The 23,062-nt window shown below is 45.7% G+C and overlaps 1 protein-coding gene across 2 annotated transcripts in view; it reads right to left on the bottom strand.

The window, feature by feature from the left end:
* The window catches only part of LOC134347450 (splicing regulator RBM11-like), a 65,133-nt gene that overhangs the window by 7,786 nt on the left and 34,285 nt on the right, over positions 1-23,062 (bottom strand). The window contains exons 6-7 of one of the 2 annotated variants that reach the window (XM_063049771.1): positions 4,291-4,464; positions 3,349-3,401 (exon numbers count right to left, since the gene is read on the bottom strand). In XM_063049771.1, coding sequence (XP_062905841.1) covers positions 4,300-4,464 — 165 coding nt within the window. In that variant the 3' untranslated portion in view covers positions 3,349-3,401; positions 4,291-4,299. Of the gene's footprint in view, positions 1-3,348; positions 3,402-4,290; positions 4,465-23,062 lie in introns of those variants that run through there. The other variant, XM_063049770.1, reaches the window with a different exon arrangement.

A 23,062-nucleotide genomic window follows, 5' to 3' on the forward strand; every position in this document is an offset into this window, starting at 1 on the left:
TGTGATACTCTGGTGCTGCTGCAACTTATTTTCTGTTACTTATCTATTTAATACTGTTTTTCTATTACTGTCTTCTTTTTATCTACCGCTTTACTTAATTGCCTGAGAGGAAGTCAAACAGAGTTTCATTGTACCTATGTATAATGACAATAAAGATCATTCAATTCAACTCAAATTTGACCACCCTACGGTTAAAGAAATTCCTTCTCATCTTGAATAAATGTATGCAAATCTGACTCTGAATCGAACTTGACCTTGGGTGTTGTCTGTGTGGAGTTTGCACATTCTCTCTCTGACCATGTAGGTATCCTTCTGGTAATCCAGCTTTATACACTCACATCCATCATTGTGAAGTGTTTCGAGAGGCTTGTCAAGAGGCACATCAAGACCCTGCTGCCCCCCTCACTTGACCCCCTGTAGTTTGCGTACCATCCTAACTGTTCAACAGACGACGCCATTGCCATCACCCTCCACCTGGCCCTAACCCACCTGGACAAAAAAGACATGTACATTCAAATGCTGTTCATAGACTTCAGTTCAGCATTCAACACAATCATTCCTCAGAAACTGATTGGAAAGCTGAGCCTACTGGGCCTGAACACCTCCCTCTGCAACTGGATCCTAGACTTCCTGACTGGGAGACCTCAGTCAGTCTGGATTGGAAGCAGCATCTCCAACACCATCACACTGAGCACGGGGCCCCCCAGGGTTGTGTGTTCAGTCCACTGCTGTTCACTTTGCTGACCCACGACTGTGCTGCAACACACAGCTCGAACCACATCATCAAGTTCGCCAATGACATGACCGTGGTGGGTCTCATCAGCAAGAACGATGAGTCAGCATACAGAGAGGAGGTGCAGCGCTGACAGACTGGTGCAGAGCCAACAACCCGTCTCTGAATGTGAACAAAACAAAAGAGATGGTTGTTGACTTCAGGAAGACACGGAACGACCACTCTCCGCTGAGTATCGATGATTCCTCCGTAGAGATCGTTAGGGGCACCAAATTCCTTGATGTCCATCTGGCGGAGAATCTCACCTGGTCCCTCCGTAGCGACGAAAGCCCAGCAGCGTATCTACTTTCTGCGAAGGCTGAGAAAAGTCCATCTCCCACTCCCCATCCTCACCACATTCTACAGAGGTTGTATTGAGAGCATCCTGAGCAGCTGCGTCACTGCCTGGTTCGGGAATTGCACCATCTCGGATCGCAAGACCCTGCAGCGGATAGTGAGGTCAGTTGAGAAGATCATTGGGGTCTCTCTTCCCGCCATTACAGACATTTACACCACACGCTGCATCCACAAAGCAAACAGCATTATGAAGGACCCCACGTACCCCTCATACAAACTCTTCTCCCTCCTGCCATCTGGCAAAAGGCACCGAAGCATTCGGGCTCTCACGACCAGACTGTGTAACAGTTTCTTCCCCCAAGTCATCAGACTCCTCAATACCCAGAGCCTGGACTGACACCAACCTACTGCCCTCTACTGTGCCTATTGTCTTGTTTATTATTTATTGTAATGCCTGCACTGTTTTGTGCACTTTATGCAGTCCTGGGTAGGTCTGTAGTCTAGTGTAGTTTTGGTGTTTTTTCTTACGTAGTTCAGTGTAGTTTTTGTGTTGTTTCATGTAGCACCATGGTGCTGGAAACCATTGTCTCATTTTTACTATGTTCTGTACCAGCAGTTCTGGTTGAAATGACAATAAAAAGTGACTTGACTTGACTTGACTTGACTTGACTAAGGGCACTTTGTGCATTACTGTGATATTCTGGTGCTGCTATAACTTATTTTCTGCTACTTAATACTTACTATTTAATACCGTTTTTTATTACCGACTTGTCTTTATCTACTGCTTTATTTAATTGCCTGAGAGGAAGCCAAATAGAGTTTCATTGCACCAAGCAAGTATAATGACAATAAAGATAATACAATTCAATTCAATTTTTGTACTACTTATTTGAGTTAAAAGTATATTTTTCTTTTTGTAATTTACAGTATTTTATTATGTATTGCATTGTACTGCTGCCACAAAAAGCACCAAATTTCACAACCTATGCCATTTATATTAAACCTGTTTCTGATTCTGGAGACTGAGTACATGAGTTGTGGTTTCCTTGAAGGTGAGTCCGTAGGCTGATGGGTCAGTTCAGTGTTGAGGTGAGTGAACAGGAGGCTTCTCTCTCAGAAGCTCCAGGTAAACTTTAGAGTCACGGTGCCACAAAGTGACAGGGGCAGAAACAAGCCCTTTGGTCCAAGTGGCCCGTGCCGACCGAGATGTCCATCTAAGCTGAATAAATATACTGTATATATTTTTAAATTAAACAATTAGTACAAAAAGAGAACAAAACAAAGAAAAACAACACTGAGGTAGTGTACATGGGATCGTCTGTTCAGAAATCTGATAACGGAGGGGAAGAAGCTGTTCCTAAATCGTTGAGTGTGTGTCTTCAAAGTTCAAAAGTCCCATTTGCCCACGTGGCCCAAATGCTAATAAATACTTATCTCTCCGTGAACCTGTCCAAATGTCTTTTAAGTGTTGCTATTGACAAGGACTTTCAGACTGGATAACAACTTCTTCCCTCAGGCAGTGAGACTAATGAATACCCTAGTGAATAACCATAGGCCGAGCCTAATTACAGGACAATTTACAATGACCAATTAACCTACCAACCGGTACAACTTGGACGATGTGAGAAAACTGGAGCACCCGGAGGAATCCCTTGTGACCACAGGGAGAACGATTCCTTACAGACAGTGGTGAGAATTGAAGTCGGGCTGCTGGTACTGTAAAATGTTCTGCTAACTACTATGCTACAGTGCCACCACTGTTTGGTTTGGTTGTATATATGTACAATCAGGTGAACATAAAATCGAGCTTGAACTTGCCTCAACCACTTTCTTTGGCAGCTCTTTCCAGAGATCGTCCACCCTCTGTGTGAAGAAGTTACCCCTTGGGTCCCTTTTCAATCTCTCCATTCTCATCTCCAACCCGTGCCTTATTGCTCTTAGTTCCCTGACTCTGCCTGGGGAAAAGACTGTGTGCATTCATCCTACCTACACCCCTCCTGATTTTATACAGATCCACCAACATCCAGGCCATGCTCTCTTCTCACGGGTGCCTTCAGGAAGGAGGTTCCGGACTCACACCCAGCTTCAGGAACAGTTATTAACCATCAGGCTCTTGAACCAGAGGGGATAATTTCACTCACCTCGACTCTGAACTGATTCCACAGCCTATGGACTCAATTTCAAGGACTCGACAACTCATGGTTTTGATATTATTTATTTACTTATTTTTTATTTGCACAAGTTTGTCTTTTGCACATTGGTTATTTTCAGTCTGTGTGTGTGTGTAATTTTTCATTGATTCTGTTGTATTTCTCTGCTCTACTGTGAATGCCTGCAAGAAAACGAATCTCAGTATAGTAATGGTGACGTACAGGTACATTGAAAATGAAGTTACCTAGGACTTTGAACCTCCATGACAACACTCCTTAGTCTCCTACACTACCCTTGTTTGACCAGGCAATGCTTTGGACAAATGTCAAATTCATTCAGAAATCAGAGGTGCAAAGGGACTTCGGAGTCCTTGTGCAGGATTCCCTAAAGATTAACCTGCAAATTGAATCAGTAGTAAGGAAGGCAAGTGCAATGTTAACATTCAATTTGAGAGGAGTAGAGTATAAAAGCAAGGATGTAATGCTGGGGCTTTATAAGGCATTGGTCAGACCAGACTTGGAGTATTGTGAAAGGATGTGCTGACATCAGAGAGGGTCCAGAGGAGGTTCACGAGAATGATTCCAGAATAAAAGGGTTAATGTAGGAGCGTTTCATAGCCTTGGGCCTGTTCTCACTGTGTTTAGAAGAATGGCGGGGGTGGGGGGGTCTCATTGAAAACTATCGAATATTGTAATGCCTAGTAGAGTGGATGTGGAGAGGATGTTTTCTATAGTGGGGGAGTCTAGGACCAGAGGGCACAGATAGAGTGGATGTAGAGAGGATGTTTCCTATAGTGAGGGAGTCTAGGGCCAGAGGGAACAGATAGCGTGGATGTAGAGAGGATGTTTCCTGTGGTGGGTGAGTCTAGGACCAGAGGGCACAGATAGAGTGGATGTAGAGAGGATGCTTCCTATGTTGGGTGAGTCTAGGACCGGAGGGTAGCCAAATTCTGCTCCTATGTCTTACGGACCTAGCAATGGCTTGGACAACTTTCAAAGGGACCAGGCAACTGTTTGGACAACTATCAAAGCAACTGGGCAATGGTTTGGACTACTTTAAAAAGGACCTACCCCCACAACTCATGCTGCAGTTTCTCTTAGTAACGGGCGTCTCATCGTCCAAACACCACCAGAAGCTGTTGATCTGAAAGAGGCCGCACTCCACCGACACAGCCTTGTTCCGGTTCCAGTTGATGTTAATGGCTTCGGTGTTGTACGTGCTTTCATAGAATGCTGTGGAAACCCCTTGTTCAGGGTGAGAAAGAAACAGTCCTCAATTAAACTGAGACAGGAAAGGCCATTCAGTGTTTCCACCATGTGGACAAGAGCGAGGTAAAGCATTCTGTGAGGGCACAGCAAATGACGGGGCTCGGGGGGGTGTGGAAGACAGAGGGATCCTGGCGTCCCTGAAACAGGCAGCCCTGATCAGGTGGGACATCAGCTTTAGGAGAAGGGACAGTATGCTGCAATTAAATAATCATTGGTGAGACCGTATGTGGAGTACTGTGTGCGGTTATGGCCACTCTTTTACAGAAAGATGTTGCCAGGGGAAGATGAGGGGGAATTTCTTCACTCAGGTGGAGATGAGAGTGTGGAGTGAGCTGCAGGATAAGTGGGGGATTTCAACATTTATGATCAACTTGGATAGGTACACGGATGGGAGGGGTATGGAAAGCCAGGTCGATGGGACCAGGCAGATTAATACTTCAGCCTGGACTAGATGGGCCAAAGGGCCTGTTGCTGTGCAGCAGTGGTCTGTGATTCTCATCTGGAGAGGAGGCAGAGGAGATGTATGTGTCCCACAGCGTACGTGATACAGTTGGCAGAAGACAAGCTGTATTATGTTCATAAAAACATAGAAAATAGGTGCAGGAGTAGGCCATTCGGCCCTTTGAGCCTGCCCCGCCATTCAGTATGATCATGGCTGATCATCCAACTCAGAACCCTGTACCTGCCTTCTCTCCATACCCCCTGATCCCTTTAGCCACAAGGGCCATATCTAACTCCCTCTTAAATATAACCAATGAACTGGCCTCAACTGTTTCCTGTGGCAGAGAATTCCACAGATTCACCACTCTCTGAAGTTTGTCCTCATCTCGGTCCTAAAAGGCTTCCCCTATATCCTTAAACTGTGATCCCTCATTCTGGACTTCCCCAACATCGGGAACAATCTTCTTGCATCTAGCCTGTCCAATCCCTTTAGAATTTTATACGTTTCAATAAGATCCCCCCCTCAATCTTCTAAATTCCAGCAAGTATAAGCTTAGTCGATCCAGTCTTTCCTCATAGGGAGGTCCTGCTATCCCAGGAATCAATCTGGTGAACCTTCTTTGTACTCCCTCTATGGCAAGAATGTCTTTCCTCAGATTAGGGGACTAAAACTGCACACAATACTCAGGGTGTGGTCTCACCAAGGCCTTGTACAACTGCAGTAGAACCTCCCTGCTCCTGTACTCGAATCCTCTTGCTATGAATGCCAGCATACCATTCGCCTTTTTCACCGCCTGCTGTACCTGCATGCCCACTTTCAATGACTGGTGTACAATGACACCCAGGTCTCGTTGCACCTCCCCTTTTCCTAATCAGCCACCATTCAGATAATAATCTGTTTTCCTGTTCTTGCCACCAAAGTGGATAACCTCACATTTATCCACATTAAATTGCATCTGCCATGAATTTTCCCACTCACCTAACCTATCCAAGTCACCCTGCACCCTCTTAGCATCCTCCTCACAGCTAACACTGCCGCCCAGCTTTGTGTCATCCGCAAACTTGGAGATGCTGCATTTAATTCCCTCATCCAAGTCATTAATATATATTGTAAACAACTGGGGTCCCAGCACTGAGCCTTGCGGTACCCCACTAGTCACCGCCTGCCATTCTGAAAAGGTCCCGTTTATTCCCACTCTTTGCTTCCTGTCTGCCAACCAATTCTCTATCCACATCAATACCATACCTCCAATACTGTGTGCTTTAAGTTTGCACACTAATCTCCTGTGTGGGACCTTGTCAAAAGCCTTTTGAAAATCCAAATATACCACATCCACTGGTTCTCCCCTATCCACTCTACTAGTTACATCCTCAAAAAATTCTATAAGATTCGTCAGACATGATTTTCCTTTCACAAATCCATGCTGACTTTGTCCGATGATTTCACCACTTTCCAAATGTGCTGTTATCACATCTTTGATAACTGACTCTAGCATTTTCCCCACCACCGATGTTAGGCTAACCGGTCTATAATTCCCCGGTTTCTCTCTCCCTCCTTTTTTAAAAAGTGGGATTACATTAGCCACCCTCCAATCCTCAGGAACTAATCCAGAATCTAAAGAGTTTTGAAAAATTATCACTAATGCATTCACTATTTCTTGGGCTACTTCCTTAAGCACTCTGGGATGCAGACCATCTGGCCCTGGGGATTTATCTGCCTTTAATCCCTTCAATTTACCTAACACCACTTCCCTACTAACATGTATTTCCCACAGTTCCTCCATCTCACTAGACCCTCGGTCCCCTACTATTTCCGGAAGATTATTTATGTCCTCCAGAACCAAAGTAGTTATTCAATTGGTCTGCCATGTCCTTGTTCCCCATGATCAATTCATCTGTTTCTGACTGTAAGGGACCTACATTTGTCTTAACCAATCTTTTTCTTTTCACATTATCTATAAAAGCTTTTACAATCAGTTTTTATGTTCCCTGCCAGCTTTCTCTGATAATCTTTTTTCCCTTTCCTAATTAAGCCCTTTGTCCTCCTCTGCTGGACTCTGAATTTCTCCCAGTCCTCAGGTGAGCTGCTTTTTCTGGCTAATTTGTATGTTTCTTCTTTGGAATTGATACTATCCCTAATTTCCCTTGTCAGCCACGGGTGCACTGCCTTCCCTCTCTTTTGCCATGCGATCTTTAAATGCTTGCCATTGCATATCCACCGTCAACCCTTTAAGTATCATTTGCCAGTCTATCTTAGCTAATTCACGTCTCATACCTTCAAAGTCACCCTTTTTTAAGTTCAGAACCTTTGTTTCTGAATTAACTATGTCACTCTCCATCTTAATGAAGAATTCCACCATATTATGGTCACTCTTACCCAAGGGGCCTCTCATGACAAGATTGCTAACTAACCCTTTCTCATTGCTCAACACCCAGTCCAGAATAGCCTGCTCTCTAGTTGGTTCCTCGACACGTTGGTTCAGAAAACCATCCCACATACATTCCAAGAAATCCTCTTCCTCAGCACCCTTACCAATTTGGTTCACCCAATCTATATGTAGATTGAAGTCACCCATTATATCTGCTGTTCCTTTATTGCACGCATATCTAATTTCCTGTTTAATGCCATCCCCAACCTCACTACTACTGTTACGTGGCCTGTACAGAACTCCCACCAGCGTTTTCCGCCCCTTAGTGTTATGCAGCTCTGCCCATATCGATTCCACATCCTCCAGGCTAATGTCCTTCCTTTCTATTGCGTTAATCTCCTCTATAACCAGCAATGCTACCCCACCTCCTTTTCTTTCATGTCTATCCCTCCTGAATATTGAATATCCCTGAATGTTGAGCTCCCATCCCTGGTCACCCTGGAGCCATGTCTCTGTGATCCCAACTATATCATAATCATTTATAACAATCCGCACTTTCAATTCATCCACCTTGTTACGAATGCTCCTTGCATTGACACACAAAGCCTTCAGGCTTGTTTTTACAACTCTCTTAGCCCTTATACAATTATGTTGAAAAGTGGCCCTTTTTGATTTTTGCCCTGGATTTGCCAGCCTGCCACTTTTATTTTTCACCTTACTACTTTTTGCTTCAACTGCAGACTGCTGCAACATTCATGGACTTAGGAACTTGGACTATATTTTTCTGTGTGACTGTATTTTAACTGCTGTCTTATATGTGCTTGTGGTGTACATGACTGTTGGTACTGTGTTCTTCACCTTAGGCCTGGAGCAACGCTGTTTTGTTTGGCTGTATTCACAGATGTGTTGGTGCGTGGCCAAGTGGTTAAGGTGTTTGTCTAGTGATTTGAAGGTCGCTAGTTCGAGCCTTGGCTGAGGCAACGTGTGTGTCCTTGAGTAAGGCACTTAACCACACTTTGAGAGGACTAGAGTACAAAATGGGTTAGATGGACTGAGTATATTCAGGAATTGTTTGAAGACGATCGAGACAAAAAAAAAGAAATTAAGAAAAACATTGAAGGTCCAAGTATTTTAAAATTTGAAGTTTGTAATGCAATAAATAAGATGAAGAAAGGAAAGGCAGCAGGTCCTGATGAATTAGTAATAGAACAAATTATCGTCCTTGAAGATTATGGAATTGAAAAACACTGATTTAATCAATGACATTTATGAGACTGGAATAATACCAGAAGAGATGAAAAAATTAGTATTTATCATTCTTCCTAAGAAACCTGGAGCAATAGAATGTGAGTTACATAGGACCATAAGTTTAATGAGTCACATCACCAAGATACTTCTAAGAATTTTGATGACAAGAGCTAAAAGTAAGATACAAGCTGAAATAGGCAAAGAACAATGTGGTTTTGTGAAAGACAAAGGTACAAGAAATGCAATATTGATGTTAAGGATACTATCAGAACGAGCTATTCAAGTGCAAAAAGATCTGTTTGTTTGTTTTATCGACTACACAAAAGCACTTGATAAAGTGAAGCACAATAAGTTATTTGAAATATTACAGAAAACTGTAAATCTAGATTCGAAAGACCTCTGCCTAATCAGAAATCTGTACTGGGAACAAACTGCCGCTGTAAGAATAGATGGAGAAGTGAGTCAGTTTACAAAATTCAAGAGAGGCGTTATACAAAGGTGTGTTTTCTCCCCTGATTTATTTAATGTGTACAGTGAGACAATATTACAAAAAGTAAGAGACATCTTGGGAATCAAAGTTGGCGGTGAAAACATCAATAATTTCAGATACGCGGATGACACTGCGTTAATTGCAAGTACAGAGGAAGAACTACAAAACTTAATTGATATAATTGTTGAAGAAAGTGCAAAAATGGGTCTATTTATCAATTGCAAAAAGACAGAAAGTATGGTGATATCCAAAAAGAAGGAGAATCCTATCTGCAGGCTGAGAATAAACAGGGAAGACATAAAACAAGTACAGAACTTTTGCTACTTAGGAAGCTGGGTGACATCAGATGGCAGGTGGGACGTGGACATCAAAAGAAGAATAGGGATGGCAAAAGACACCTTTACGAGAATGAAGAGTATACTGACCAATACTAAACTAGGCATGACAACCCGGCTCAGAGTACTGAAATGTTATGTTTATCCAGTTATGCTATATGGCTCAGAATGTTGGGCAATATCTAGTAACATGAGGAAACGAATTGTAGCAGCAGAGATGTGGTTTTTGAGGAGGATGTAAAGAATATCATGGACAAAATGAATATCTAACGAGGATGTCATGAACAGAGCAAAAACAAAAAGAGAAATAATGTATGAGATCATGAAAAGGCAATGTAACTTCATTGGACATGTGATTAGGAAAGAGGAGTTAGAATGCACGGTAATTATAGGAAAGATTGAAGGGAAGAAAGCAAGAGGAAGACAAAGACAAATGATGATGGAGACAGCAGCCAGAGAACTGGAAATGAATACCAGCGAATTGATCCACTTGGCCTGAAACAGGAGTGTGTGGGCCAATGCAGTCAAAGCTCAAACTGGGCATGGCACCTGATGACGATGACGATGATGACAGTACAAAAGCAAGGATGTAACGCTGAGGCTTTATAAGGCATTGCTCAGACTGCACTTGGAGTATTGTGAGCAATTTTGGGCCCCTCATCTAAGAAAGGATGCACTGACATTGGAGAAGGTCTGGAGGAGGTCCATGAGAATTATTCCAGGAATGAAAATATTAACATGAGGAGCATTTGATGGCTTTGGGTCTGTACTCAATGGAGATTAGAAGAATGAGGAACTCATTGAAACCTATCGAATATTTAAAAATCTGGATAGAGTTGATGTGGAGAGGATGTTTCCTGTAGTGAGTGAGTCTTGGACCATAGGGCACAGCCTCAGACTACAGGGACATCCATTTAGAACAGAGATGAGGAGGAATTTCTTTAGCCAGAAAATGGTAAATCAGTGCAATTCATTGCTACACATGGCTCTGGAGGTCAAGTCATTGTGTAGTTAGAACACAGGTTGATAGGTTCTTGATTAGTCAGAGTGTCAAAGGTTACAGGGAGAAGGCAGGAGACTGGGACTGAGAGAGAAACGGATTAGCCATGATGAAATGGCAGAGCAGAGTTGATGGATTAAATGACCTATATCTGATCCTTCGTCTTACGGTCTTATAGCGCTGAGACAGGGGGAGCAGGTTACCAGAGAATTCAATGCTCATGTCATCAGATTGAAGACGATTTGCCTGGACTTGGGAGCCTGAATTACAAGCAGACTAGGGCTTTATTCCATGGAATGTAGAAGACTGAGGGGTTACCTGTTAGATGTTTATAAGATCATGAGGGGCTAGACAGGATGAAAGTACATAGTCATTTTCCCCAGGGAGGGAATACTAAAAACAAAAGGGCATTGGTTTAAGATCAGAGGTGATAGAGTTAAATGGGATATTGGTGAAGTTTCTTTACGCAAAGGCTGGTGTATTTGGAGTGAACTGCCGGAGCTAATAGTTGGGGTGGGAGCATTAGCAACATTGAAAAGCCATTTAGACTTGTACGTGGATAGGAGAGGTTGTGAGGCCTACCTGGGCAGATGGGATTAGCTTATTTTTATTTATCTAGTTAGAGATACATCGCAGAACAGGCCCTTCTGGCCCACTGAGCCACACTGCTCATCTGCTTAACCCTAGACTAATCACAGGACCATTTACAATGGCCAACTAACCTACTAACCGGTACGCCTTTAGGCTGGGAGGAATCCAGAGTACTCGGAGGAAACCCATGCAGTCACGGGAAGGACGTAGGAACTTCTTACAGATGGTGTTGGAATTGAACTCTGAACTCCAATGTCCTGAGCTGTAATAACGTTGGGAACACAGTCGGCATGGACGAATTGGGCTGAAAGACCCATTTGCACGTTGTATCACTCCATGGCTGTATAACTACTGAGGTATTTTTTTCGCTGAAAGGGTAGTGTGTAGAACAAGAAGGGAGAAATAACGAATGGAGTGTAAACACCTGAACTGCTGGCTGACTGGACAGGAGACTAGGAGTGGGGCACATGGGAGGACTGAGGATCAGTTCAGTAAGAAGGTACAGCAGCACATCTTTCTGTATATCTAGTCCATGCTAAGCTGGTCTTCCTCCTAGTTCCATCAATCTGCAGCTGGACCATACCCCTCCATCTCTGTCTCATCCACGTACCTATCCAACGTGCACTATTTCTGAGTCATAGACTACCACAGTCCATCTGGTCTGTGCTGACCTTGTCTTCTGCCTTGTCCTATCAACATGCACTGGGACCACAGTGTCACAATGGCAGGGCTTTGGGAGCACGGGTGGACCCAAATGCAAGACACATCTTGTGAGGCTACTTCGATTTAGTTTATTGTTCGATACCAGGAGAGCAAGGCAGGAGCAGGAGTAGCAAACTGGACAAGGACTGATGACTACGACTAGGCTGAGACCAAGGGTCTGGGCTTGGACTCGGAATCGGCTCCCAGAACTAGAGGAGACATGAAGAGGCTAGGGTATGGACTCCGAGCCCGAGACTGGGCAAGGACCCAGTACCTGGGTCTTGCCTTGGGCTCGGACCCCAGAACCAGGCATGGACATGACATGGGCTAGGGAGAGGAGAAACACGGGAACACAGAGCCTCGGTCTCGGGAGAGCAGGTACACGGAACCATGGACACTTACACAGAACAGAGAGCCGGGACCCCTCCTTGGGTACAGGACATAGGGCCGGGACTCATGACCCTCCGCGGGGCAATGGCAAGATGGCCTGACTTACCCCACGGAGGCGAGGATAGGACGAGACATGACTCCCCGCGGGGCAACGGCAAGACGGCTAGACTTAGACCATGGAGGCGAGGACAAGACAAGACAAGACCAACACGAATGAACACCAGACAGTACCTATCTAGCTCCGGCGATGAAACTAGACCAAAGTGCAGGCGGGGGCTGCAGATGAGGGCTAGAGGTGAGAGGGGCAGAGAAGGGATTCAGACAAGGGGGTAGGACAGGAACCACAGACCACCAGGGCCAGGACTTGACTCAGAACTGGGAAGCCGCCAGGGCCAGGACTTGACTTGGGACCTCCGGGTAGTGGTGAGCTCTCGACTCGGCCCGGGAACAGAAGACAGCGATTCTTGATTCTCTCCGGCAGGTTAACTGTCGGACCCACCTCGGTGAGGAAACTTTGCAGGCTCACTTCGGCGAGGTAACTGGACTGGGTTGCTCCGGTGAGGAAAGGTGAATTACCGGCACTCGCTTCGGCAGAGACTAGGCTTGCTCCGGCCAGGTGACATCGGCACGTTGTGACTTTGCAGACGCTCCCGCACCGAACGGCTGAAAGCCGGAGACTATAAACTACTGGTTCAGCCGAGTGTTAATTGCCTCTAATCACCAAAGTCGAGGGACACGGGAAAACAGGGAATCAACGGTCGGGATCGTAACATAAACAAGCTAAATTTATAGGGACCCCGATCCAGACCATGACACACAGCCCTCCATACTCCTCCCATCCGTGTACCTAACCAAATTTCTCAAGTGTTGAAATCGAACCCACATCCACCGCTTCTGCTAGCAGCTCATTCCACACTCTCACCACCCTCAGGTTTCCCTTCAACAGTTCATCTTTCACCCTTAACCTATGACTTCAAGTTATAGTCTCTAACAACCTCAGTGGAAAAAGCCTGCTTGCATCACTCTATCTATACCCCTCATAGTTTTGCATGCAAATCTCTCCTCACTCTAGGGAATAAATTCCTAACTGATTCAACCTTTGCCTAGAACTCAAGCCTCACCTGTGTGTGTGTGTGTGTGTGTGTGTGTGTGTGTGTGAGAGAGAGAGAGAGAGTGAGAAAGAGCAGATCAATGGGAGGAGCTTTGTCCCATTGAAGGGCAAGTTATTCCCTCTGTCAGAGCCTGGAAGGACAATATTTCAATGCAACAACCTTGTCATCTCATGGTTTGTAACTCTCTGTGTTGGAGCAATCTCCTCTGGGAAATCGGCCATCTCACATACAGTCACCTTGCAAGGCTCTTTTGACAGGGAGTTTGGTTCTGTGGACTTGAGGTCTAGAACTAAATATTTTTGTTAAGTCCATGGAATGTCCTGCCAGGGGTGGTAATAGAGCAGATACATTAGGGACATTAAAGGAACTCGTAGATAGGCACATGGATGATAGGAAATGGAGGGCTACAGGGGAGGGAAGCGTTAGACTGACCTTAGAGCAGGTTAAAGGGTTGGCACAACATTGTGGAGCAAAATGCATATATCATGCTGTAATATCCTATGAGAGATTTCTGGATACCTAGGGAACCGAGGGATAAGGAGATAATGCTGGAAAATGGCCTGAGGTAAAAGGTCTTGGCGGGATCAGACACAGGGGGCCAAATAGCTTATACTGGCTTCAATTTCTATCGGTGTTTCTATGAAACGCCCTTTTGCGGCTTGTGTGATATGCAGGTCCTTGCCACACACTGGTGCGATGACAGGACAGGTCCATGGGGGCGAAGGCATAAGATATCGACCATTGGAAACTGACCTTCTTCACAAACAATGAAACAAGAAAACTGTAGCTTTGAGTGAACCTTCCCGGCACAATGAGAAGGTCTCCAGTACACTGTGGTACATGGAACGTTGCCCACTGCATTCTCTGGAACACTGTGACCCAGGCAAACTTTCCCGCTGTGATAGCTATGCTCTTGGCACACTGCTGCAGAGTAACCTTCACACCATGGCTACAGTGACTAAAAAATTCAGGCAATGGATAAGAAATATTGTATCTTTAATGGTGAAGAATTTGAGCATGAGGATACAGATGTAATACTGTCATTATAAAAGGATCGGTAATCTTAGAACTGCAGTACAGTATGCCTTTTAGCCTCCTTACCTAAAAGGATAAACTTGCTCAAGATAGAGAAAGAGAGATAAACAGAGATAGAGATAGATAGAGAAATAGAGAGATACCAATAAAGATATAGAGAGAGATAGACAGAGATAGACAGAGAGCATTAGCACAGGAGATTCTGCAGATGCTGGAAATCCAGAGCAACTCAACAAGATGTTAGAGGAACTCAGCAGATCTATGGAGGGGAATAAACAGTCCTGATGAAGGGTCTAGGGCCAAAACACTGACTATTTATTCCTCTCCATGGATGCTGCCTCACCTGTTACATTTCTCCAGCACTTTGGGTGTGTCTCTGTGGAGGTGTGTGGCAGGGCGGAGGTACGTCTCTACCAAAGGAGGTGTAAAGTGCTCATTCCCTCCGCTAGACTGCAGGCCACCCTTGGGTAAGGTGTAGCACCTGCTTAGCCCCCGATCAGGGTCACGTGAAACCATAGGAGCAGGTGGTGGATGGTCGTGTGAGCAGCCGGTGCACATCACAAGTCCTGGTTATGTGACCACTGACACCAGGCAGACAATCTTTGAAGAGTATTGATAATGGCTGGAGTCCCTATCTTGTAAAGACACTGCCCAGAAGGCAATAGCAAACCACTTCTGTAGCAAAATTTGCCAAGAACAATCATGGCCTTGGGAAGATCATGATCACCCATGTCGTACGACACGGCGCATACTGATGATGATGGCCATTGCAGGAGAGGAGCAAAAGTTCATTGGACCGGCGTCTATGATGATCAAAGAGAGATTGAGTAGACGCGGCTTCAGTTCTCAGTTCAAATCAATGAGTGGTGCGATAGCGTACTGGTAAGTGCTAGGCTCCACACCACTAGCGATCTTGATTTCAATCTCCGCCACCGTCCGTCGGGAGCATTCTCTCCATCATTGCGTGGGTTTCCTCTGGGTGCTCCAGTTTCCTCCCGCATTCCAAAGACATCTGGGTCAGGGTTACTAAGTTCTGCACATGTTTTGTTGGCACTGGAAGCATGGTGACACGTGCAGGCCGCTCCCAGCACATCCTCAGACTGTGTAGGTCATAGGTGGAGGTTGATAGGTTCTTGTTTAGTCAGGGCATCGAAGCTTATGGGGAGAAAGCAGGAGAATGAGATTGAGAGGGATAATAAATCAGCTGTGATGGAGCATTTCTTCACCATTTACACCTCGGACTTCAACTACTGCACAGAGTCTTGTCATCTTCAGAAGTTTTCTGATGACTCTGCCATAGTTGGATGCATCAGCAAGGGAGATGAGGCTGAGTACAGGGCTACGGTAGGAAACTTTGTCACATAGTGTGAGCAGAATTATCTGCAGCTTAATGTGAAAAAGACTAAGGAGCTGGTGGTAGACCTGAGGAGAGCTAAGGTACCGGTGACCCCTGTTTCCATCTAGGGGGTCAGTGTGGACATGGTGGAGGATTACAAATACCTGGGGATACGAATTGACAATAAACTGGACTGGTCAAAGAACACTGAGGCTGTCTACAAGAAGGGTCAGAGCCATCTCTATTTCCTGAGGAGACTGAGGTCCTTTAACATCTACAACAGGAATTCTGCAGATGCTGGAAATTCAAGCAACACACATCAAAGTTGCTGGTGAATGCAGCAGGCCAGGCAGCATCCGTAGGAAGAGGTGCAGTCGACGTTTCAGGCCGAGACCCTTCGTCAGGACTTTAACATCTGTCGGATGATGCTGAGGATGTTCTACGAGTCTGTGGTGGCCAGTGCGATCATGTTTACTGTTGTGTGCTGGGGAAGCAGGCTGAGGGTAGCAGACACCAACAGAATCAACAAACTCATTCGTAAGGCCAGTGATGTTGTGGGGATGGAACTGGACTCTCTGACGGTGGTGTCTGAAAAGAGGATGCTGTCCAAGTTGCATGCCATCTTGGACAATGTCTCCCATCCACTACATAATGTACTGGGTGGGCACAGGAGTACATTCAGCCAGAGACTCATTCCACTGAGATGCAGCACTGAGCGTCATAGGAAGTCATTCCTGCCTGTGGCCATCAAACTTTACAACTCCTCCCTTGGAGGGTCAGACACCCTGAGCCAATAGGCTGGTCCTGGACTTATTTCCTGGCATAATTTACATATTACTATTTAATTATTTATGGTTTTATTACTATTTAATTATTTATGGTGCAACTGTAACGAAAACCAATTTCCCCCGGGATCAATAAAGTATGACTATAACTATTTCAATGATTTCAGAACTAAATGGCCTAATTCAGCTCCTATGTTTTATGATCTTATAGAACGATGAATCCAAAGAAACTATACATCGAGATGTAACAAAGAGACAGACAAAGGCAGAAGAATAAAATACATGGATGGTTAAATAGATTGCCAGCAGCTCCTGACTGAAGCAAAATGATTCTTCACTCCATTCTTCAACAAGATAATACGCCCGCTACAAACTGTGGCCATTTAGTTAACATTTCATTTCATCAGCAAATAAAGCATATACGGGGAAACTGTTCGGAAAAGGGATTGGGGTCAGCCATGGTGATAAAAAAGCATTGCGATGGAGGGCAGTAAATTATGTGGATAATGTGGAGAGGAGCTCACCGCAGAAATCCATAATACATCCTGTTTTGCATATTCCCTCTCCCTATAAGTCAACGGGTGGATGGGCTTGTCATCAAACTGCAATTCTGAGGAGATGGCAATGGCGTCATTATCAGACATTAGCACCACCACACAGACAGATACACACTCCAGGTCAAGCATGCTTCCGCACACCATTTTCGACAGGACCTGTGATTAGCTTCACTAGGCTGAAGTAATATTAATGCAGCCAGAAAGGACCCCGACATTGTCTGGCAGACGAAAGCAAGTCCTGACGGTGACGGGTATGCTTCCCTCAGTCGCACATCTGCATGTTATCTGTTGGAATCAAAATATTCACAATGGGGCATATTTTACCTTCTTTTTAGTCGCTGCAGGGTGTCACAGTAACATCGCAGTTAGCACAACACTTTTTCAGTGCCAGCGATCAGGGGTTCAATTCCCATCGTTGCCTGTAAGGTGTTTGTGTATTCTCCATGAAAATCTGCAGGTTTCCTCTGGGTGCTCCAGTTTATTGCCATATTCAAAAGACAAAAGTGTCTGTGTCCGTGACCCCAGCACATCCCTGGACTGTGTTGGTTGTTGATGCAAATGACAAATTTTGCTGCAAGTTTTGATCTACATGTGACAAATAAAGTTAACCTTTAATTTCTGAAACTTACAATAGTGTTACTGAGTGCTCACTGGGGTCATTATGGGTAGGATGTTCCTCTCAGCTGAGGAATCCACAACAAGGGGTCACAGTAAGGGTTGGGGCTGAGAGGAGGAGAAACTTCATTGCAAGGGTAGTGAATCTGTGGAACATAGAACATTACAGCACAGTACAGGCCCTTTGGCCCACAATGTTATTGCCAGCCTCTTAACCTACTCTAAGATCAATCCAACCCTTCCCTCCCACATAACCCTCCATTTTTCTTTCATCCATGTGACTATCTGTTAAACATCCCTAATGCATCTGCCTCTACCACCTGCCCTGGCAGTGAAATCCATGCCCACACCACTCTCTATGTAAAAAATCTTACCTCTGACATCTCCCCCATACCTTCCTCCCATCATCTTAAAATTAGCTACTTCCATCCTGAGAAGTCAACTCTGGCTGACCATTCAAACACATTTATACACATTTATCAAGTCACCTCTCATCCGCTTTTGCTCCAGAACAAAAAGGTTCAAAGATTCATTTATGATCAAAGCATACAACTCTGAAATTCTTCTTCTCCAGATAGCCACAAAACGAAGAAAGAAAAGAACGGGCAGCACAATCATCAACCCCTAAATCCCCCCTCCCCGCACAAAAAAAGGAACCAAAATAGAACAGACAGATCGACCCCATATCCCTCCTCCCCACACACAAAAAAATGAGAAAGATCGGGTGAAAAGCACAGAATACAAAAAAACCATAAGACTGAAAAAAGTCCACAGTCCAAGTCTACATCCAAAACGCAGAAAACCTGGGCAAGATTCTCCCTCTCCATAGCAGACCTAGCTCACCAGCGATAAAAGGGCAGTCTCTCCTCTCCGGCAGCACAGCGGTCCCCCAGCAATAAAGCTTTGGACACTACCTCACTTTTTTTTACTATACAGCATTTCTGTTTTTGCAAATTTTTAAATTATCTATTCAATATACGTAATTGATTTACTTGTTTATTCATTATGTTTTATTTTATTTATTATTATTATTTTTTTCTCTCTCTCTGCTAGGTTATGTACAGCATTGAACTGCTGCTGCTAAGTTAACAAACTTCACGTCACATGCCGGTGATAATAAACCTGATTCTGATTCTGCAAAAAAAAATGCAGGCAGTCAGTGTTTCAATCTCTCTCGTCACTTTAATCAGCGAACAATGCAAGTGTTAATTGGCAAAATGGAGTCGACATCAGCTTGCAGCCTTCTCACTACAAGGTTCCCACACTCTACCTCTGTCTCCTGGAATCCTCTTGGAGACTGCAGAGTGCTGAAACACCCAAGTGATCTCCAAACTGCAAATCACAGGCTCCAACAGTTCAATAATCATACTCAACACAAACGTAAAAGAAATGAAAGAAGTGAAATATATGGTTTCATGATCTATCCAGAAGATGTCAGCCAAAGGAGCATTGTACACAGGTGCCATCTTGACTGGAAGGCTGGCAGGTAGCCTGAGCTCACTCAACCTCTCTCCAAACCAGGCAGAAAGTGGGATTCTCCTGCCTAGCAGGCTGTGGAGGCATGCTCTTTGGTTGGAGGGACTGAAAGATTTTTTTTGGCTATTAAATGAGTAATGTGCCAGAACGAAAGTGCTGAGGTCAGAAGCCCTGGCTAATACAAGAGGATCAAGGAAAATGCTCAAAGAAGTGACAGTTTCTACGAGTCTGTGGTGGCCAGTGCTATCATGTTTGCTGTTGTGTGCTGGGGCAGCAGGCTGAGGGTAGCAGACACCAACAGAATCAACAAACTCATTCGAAAGGCCAGTGATGTTGTGGGGATGGAACTGGACTCTCTGACGGTGGTGTCTGAAAAGAGGATGCTGTCCAAGTTGCATGCCATTTTGGACAATGTCTCCCATCCACTACATAATGTACTGGTTGGGCACAGGAGTACATTCAGCCAGAGACTCATTCCACCGAGATGCAGCACAGAGCGTCATAGGAAGTCATTCCTGCCTGTGGCCATCAAACTTTACAACTCCTCCCTTGGAGGGTCAGACACCCTGAGCCAATAGGCTGGTCTTGGACTTATTTCATAATTTACTGGCATAATTTACATATTACTATTTAACTATTTATGGTTCTATTACTATTTATTATTTATGGTGCAACTGTAACGAAAACCAATTTCCCCCGGGATCAATAAGGAATGACTATGACTATAACTATGACTATGACTATGAGATGGAATACAGTCAACACACACAAAATGCTGGAGGAACTCAGCAGGCCAGGCAGCATCTACTGTAAGGAAAAGATACAGTTGATATTTTGGGCTGACACCCTTCAGCAGGACTGGAGAAAAAACAACGAGGAGCAGATTTAGAAGGTGGGAGAAGGGAGAGAGAAACACAAGGTGACAGGTGGAACCGGGAAGGGGAGGGATGAGTAAAGAGCTGGGAAGTTGATTGGTGAAAGAGATACAGGGTTGGAGAACGGGAAGTCTGATAAGAGAGGACTGAAGGCCATGAAGGAAAGACAAGGGAAAGGGCACCAGAGGGAGGTGATGGGCGGGCAAGAAGGTAAGGTGAGAGGGGGCAAAGGGGATGGGGAATGGTGAAGGAGAGGGGAAAGCATAACTAGAAGTTTGAGAAATCGATGCTCATGGCACCAGGTTGGAGGCTACCCAGATGGAATGTAAGGTGTTGCTCCTCCAGCCTGAGTGTGGCTTTATCACGACAGTAGAGGAGGCCATGGATAGACATATCAGGAAGTGGAATTAAAACGGGTAGCAACTGGGAGATCCCACTTTTTCTGGCAGACAGAGTGTAGGTGCTGGGCAAAGTGGTTTCCCAATCTGCTTTGGATCTCACTAAGATAGAGAAGTCCACATAGTGAGCACCGGATACAGTAGATGACCCAAACAGACTCACAGGTGACGTGTAGCCTCACCTGGGAGCTACACTTTAGGGTCCTGAATTGTAGTGAGGGAGGAAGTGTAGGGGCAGGTGTAGTGCTTGTTCCAATTGCAAGGGTAAGTGCCATTGGGAGATCAGTGGGAAAGGAGGAATGGACGAGGGAGTTGCGTAGGGAGTGATCCCGGTGAAAAGCAGAAAGTGGGGGGAGGGGAGGGAAAGATGAGCTTGGTGGTTGGATCCTGCTGGAGATGGTGGAATTTATGGAGAATTATGTGCTGGGGTGTATGGGGTGTCTAGGGAGGGGTAGCACCTCTGGACCTCTGGTGGGGGGGGGCCTGCCGTGCCCTTTTTCAGGGCAGCTCGTCCACCTTTGCTCTCACCTGTGGCTCGAAGTAGCTGTAGCACACGCAGCGGCCACACCCCGGTAAACTGTTTCAGCAGACGGGCCAAACCAGCTGAGGGTAGCCGACGGGTTTTGACCCTTGGTGAGGTAGGGGATTTGCCTGTCCCAGCGTGTGAAGTCTGGCCCTGGCAGATTGAGCGGAGGAGACCGATTAATGGTCCAATGGTTAAGAAGGCAGGCCAGCAGGCGTTAGTGGAACGCTGAGAGCACGACAAGGCACTTGGACGTCCTGGTCATCCACCGCATGAGGTGGTGATCTCTTGAAACTCACCAGGCAGAAGGCAAAGGCAAACCACTGCTGTAACCTGCCATGAACATGATTTCCCAGTATGTCAGAGCGGTGTGGAGGGAAATTATCCGCCAACTGGAATTTCCAGATGCGACTTAAAGCGAGAGAGCGATGTACTGGACATGGTGGCTGGTGGAGTGGTAGGTGAGGACAAGAGGAACCTTATCCCTGGTGGGATGTCTTGAGGATGGGATGAGGGGGCAGATGAGTGTGAAATGGAAGCGATATAGTTGAGGGCAGCGGTGATGGTGAAGGAAGGGAAGCCCCTTTCTTTGACGGAGGACATCTCCTTAGTTCGACAATGAAAAACCTCATCCTGAGAGCAGATGTGGCAGAAATGGAAGAATTGAGAAATGGGATGGTGTTTTTACAAGTAATCTGGGTGGGAAGAGGTATAGTTCAGGTAACTGAGAGAGTCCATGGGTTTATAATAGACATCAATGGATGAGCCATCTCCAGAGACAGAGACAGAGAGATCGAGAAGGGGGATGGTGGTGTCGGAAATGGACCAGGGAAATTTGAGGGCAGGATGCAAGTGAGAGGCAAAGCTCCACATGGGTGCAGGAAGCAGCACCAATGCAGTCATCGATGTAGTGTAGGAAAAGTTGGGGAGTGATACCAGTGTAGGCATAGACGGTTTCATGTAGCTGATAAACAGGCAGGCTTAGCTGGGACCCATGTGAGTGCCCATGGCTACATATTTTGTTTGAAGGCAGTGAGAGGAGCCAAAGGAAAAATTATCTAGAGTGACAACAAATTTTGCTAGACGGAAAAGAGTGGTGGTGGAGGGGAACTGGTTGGGTCTGGTGTCCAGAAAAAAAAAAATGGAGAGCTTTGAGGACTTCCTGGTGGGAGATGGAGGTGTATAGAGACTGGACATTCATAGTGAAAATAAGATGATCAGGGCCAGGGAACTTGAAATCATTAAAAAGCTCCAGAGTGTGCGAAGTTTCACGGATGTAGGTATGAAGGGACTGAACTGGGGGTGGGGTGGGGAGGAATAAAACAGAGTCGAGGTATGCTGATATGAGTTCAGGGGGACAGGAACAAGCTGAAACAATGGGACTACCTGGACAAGCGGGTTTGTGGATCTTGGGAAGGAGGTAGAAACGGGAGGTGTGGGGTGCAGGAACTATGAGGAATGGGAGGTGTGGGTTGAGAGAATAATGAGGAACACGAGTTGGAAGGTGGGGATGAGGGAACTATGAGGAATGGGAGGTGGGGCAAGAGGAATGGGAGGTGTGGGGTGAGAGAACAATGATGAACAGGAGTTGGGAGGTGGGGATGAGGGAACAATGAAGAACAGCAGGGGTGACAGAACAGAGATGAGGAGGAATTTCTTTAGACAGAGTAAGATGAATCTGCAGAATTCGTTGCCATGGACTGCTGTGGAGGCCAAGTAATTTAGTATATTTAAAGCAGAGGTTGATATATTCCTGGTTAGTCAGGGTGTCAAAAGTTACTGGGAGAAAGGAATCTGGAGCAGCAGCTGGATGACCTTCGACTCGTAAGGGAGAATGAGGCAGTCATAGATGAGAGCTACAGGGAGGTAGTCACACCTAGGCTGTCGGAAGCAGGTCGTTGGGTGACAGTCAGAGGGGGGAAAGCGAAGGTGAGCAGACAGGTAGTGCAGAGCACCCCTGTAGCCATTCCCCTGAATAATAAGTTTACCGTCCTGGATACTGTTGGCCGGGATGACCGACCAGGTGTGAGCCAAGGTGGCAGGGCCTCCAGCATTGAGTCTGACCCGGTGGTGCTGAAGGGTGGGACGGAGAAGAGGAGAGCTGTCGTCATTGGAGACTCTATAGTCAAGGGAGCAGACAGGAGATTTTGTGGACATGAGAAGGATACCCGCATGGTTTGTTGCCTCCCGGGTGCCAGGGTCCGGGATGTCTCTGACCGGGTGCACAACATCCTGGTACGAGAGGGAAAGCAACCGGAAGTCGTGATACATATTGACACCAATGACATAGGCAGGA

This window comes from Mobula hypostoma, chromosome 6 (genome assembly GCF_963921235.1).
Source record: "Mobula hypostoma chromosome 6, sMobHyp1.1, whole genome shotgun sequence".
Taxonomy (NCBI): Eukaryota; Metazoa; Chordata; class Chondrichthyes; order Myliobatiformes; family Myliobatidae; genus Mobula; species Mobula hypostoma.